Source organism: Microtus ochrogaster, chromosome 19 (assembly GCF_000317375.1).
Source record: "Microtus ochrogaster isolate Prairie Vole_2 chromosome 19, MicOch1.0, whole genome shotgun sequence".
Classification (NCBI taxonomy): Eukaryota; Metazoa; Chordata; class Mammalia; order Rodentia; family Cricetidae; genus Microtus; species Microtus ochrogaster.
Genome location: NC_022021.1, coordinates 28,818,513 through 28,821,489, shown reverse-complemented (window position 1 = coordinate 28,821,489; position 2,977 = coordinate 28,818,513). Strand labels below are relative to the sequence as shown.

At 33.7% G+C, this 2,977-nt stretch overlaps 1 protein-coding gene across 1 annotated transcript in view; it reads left to right on the top strand.

Annotated features, from left to right (window-relative positions):
• The window catches only part of Nipbl (NIPBL, cohesin loading factor), a 161,413-nt gene that overhangs the window by 117,848 nt on the left and 40,588 nt on the right, over positions 1-2,977 (top strand). The window contains exons 22-23 of the mRNA XM_005356741.3: positions 1,822-1,904; positions 2,428-2,560. Of these exons, the coding sequence (XP_005356798.1) occupies positions 1,822-1,904; positions 2,428-2,560 (216 nt within the window). The remainder of the gene's footprint in view (positions 1-1,821; positions 1,905-2,427; positions 2,561-2,977) is intronic.

Here is a 2,977-nt window from a genome sequence, read left to right as displayed (position 1 = left end):
CTCGAACTCACAGAGATCCGCCTGCCTCTGCCTCCCAAGTGCCGGGATTAAAGGCGTGCGCCACCATCGCCCGGCTTCTGTAATTCTTCTAAAACCGAAATTCTTATCTAAGGTTCATGACTAGGGTTTGGGTTGTAGATCATTATAGTAAGTTCTGGTTCCAACTCTTCTCTGGGCATCATGAAGCACGTAAATCAACAATACCTAACAGGCTTGTTATACCAGCTTGTATAACTCAGTTGAGAAATGAATGTCAAGGGGAATATCAGAGTTAGGTGTCCCATGTGTGCATACATATAATTTAGTATGGAATTGACATGGAAAATAATTTCGTGTTCTCTGAGTGGCAGGTAAGGTTTGCTTTTGGTTTTATACAGTCTATTGATACTTATTTTTAGTATACTGGAGGCTTTGCTTGTTTTATTTTGTTTTGTTCTTGAGATGGGTTTTACAGTGTAGCTCTGACTGTCTTGGAGCTCACTCTATAGACCAGGCTGGCCTCACACTCACAAAGATCTTTACCTCCCATGTGCTATGATTAAAGTGTGTGTCACAATGCCCAGTTCTAGATTATATAGTTTCACTTCAAAGACAATTCCAAAGAAACAAGAGTTGTCTATCTATAGTATAGAGTGTGTGTGTATATGTATGTTCCACGCAAAATAAACAAAATAAATGTAGTACAAAATACTGTTTTTTTTCCTTTCTAGATTAGATTAGTCTAACCTTCCTTTTCTGATCATTGGTGACTATTATCATAAGTATGTTTATTTCTATTTTATATATAGATTTGAATATGACTATTTTGTTTTACAATTTATGCATAAATTATAATGACATATTCATGGCTAATTTTTTTTAGTTGACAGTTTTTGTCAGATTTGTTTTTCCTTGAGATTGACACACAACAATTCCATCACAGCTTAAAGTTAAAAATCTTTTTCTAAGGACCTTGGCAGCAGAACTGTTATAGTATAAAAGCATTTACTTCGCTGATGCTGTCCGTATTTTCACTTAAGTGATAGTCCCATTTGCATTCCTGCATTCTGATTTTACTGATTCTAGTTACTATAAAATACTACCTTGCTCATTTGGGTTTTTTCTGCTTAATATTACTGATGTAACTCCTTTTTCTATGTTTACCACTGAGTTTCTTCAGCTGTAGACTGACTTTTTATGTCTTTTTTTTTAAATCTTAATCTTTTAATTTCTACTGAAAGTTTCAAATTTTTGTTTACATTGTAGTAGCTTCATAAACTTTGAAGTTAGAATATTCTTCGGTTGAAATATTTATCTGTTTTAGCTGGTTGTACTGGCACATATTCTAACACTGAACTATATATTTCCAATTCTGAAAAATAGTTTTGTACTTTGACTCCATTTCTTCTTTTTCCTGTATGGATTATGATATACAACTACTGATTAAGCCGGGCGGTGGTAGCGCACGCCTTTAATCCCAGCACTCGGGAGGCAGAAGCAGGAGGATCTCTGTGAGTTCGAGACCAGCCTGGTCTACAGAGCTAGTTCCAGGACAGGCTCCAAAGCCACAGAGAAACCCTGTCTCGAAAAAAAAAAAAAAAAAAAACCAACTACTGATTAAGTATTAATACATTTCTGATTGCTTTAATAAACTTAAATTAACTACCACTGTTTCCATATTTTTGTAATTTTTAAAAATGTGTTTAGTATGCCAACTGGCTTATCCTATTTTGTAAAAAATAGTATCTTAAATACTCTCTTCAATAAAAGCATACCAATAGCAGCTGGCCTCATTTATTCGTTGTTTCTTCTATCTTTATAAAGTTGTTTTTCTCACTCTAGGTTGACCAGGATGTTGTCATTACTAATTCATATGAAACAGCTATGAGAACAGCCCAAAACTTTCTTTCCATCTTCCTTAAAAAGTGAGTAAGATCAATGATGTGGTTTTTATTCTCTATAGTGTGGAGTGGTCAGTATAGAAAGAAGACTGATCACGTTTCCTACCATAACTGGAACCTCAGATACACCTGATCTTCAAAATGAAGAAGAGAATTAAAAATCTAAAAACGTGTGAATTTGCTTCCGGTAGACTCCCAAGTTTAGTACTGGATTGTTGGATTTCTAGAAGTTTCTTTACAAAATTTTGAGGCATTCTGCTTGTAAAGGAAAGTTATGGAAAGATGTTACTCAGGCTTCATGAGAATTAATGCTAACTATAGAAAAATTCATTTCTTCAGAGTTGTTGTAACTTTCAGAGAATAATATCAGTTAATATACTTTATAATTGATGGAAAAGACAATTAAAGAAATATATTTATTTATACATCATTTTATTTAATGTACTCTCATATACCATGGAAGAATCTGTACTTAACAAAATTGCAAGCATTATATAAATTAACATCTTTTTGTTTTTTTTTTGGGATTTTCTTTCTTTTTGACTAGATGTGGTAGTAAGCAAGGTGAAGAAGATTACAGACCACTTTTTGAAAATTTTGTTCAAGACCTTCTTTCAACAGTCAATAAGCCCGAGTGGCCAGCTGCTGAACTACTCCTTAGTTTGTTAGGGAGACTGTTGGTAAGAGTATAGCATTTAAAGATTATTAATTACTAGAAGACAACATAATGAGGATGTACTCTGATTCACAGATGATGAATTCTTTAAAAATGTGTAAGGAAACACGAACATTGCATCTATTTTTGCATGTGTATAATTGTACATTATATCATCGATACCTGTAGAAAACAAAATTGTACATTTTAGCACTTTCATTTCATTACATATAATGGCAATGCTTTTTGAGATGGTTTGGGTGGGGCTTGGACTTGTTATGTCATTGGTTTAAAATCTAGCCCTACGTGTTCTTGCCTTATAAGAGTAGATTTTGTAGATTCAAGGAAAATTTGTTTTGTTATTTGGTCCTGAATGTGATAAGCTCTCACTATAGTCCCAGCTAGTCTTGTATTCATAATGTCCTCAGGAACTAATCCTTAA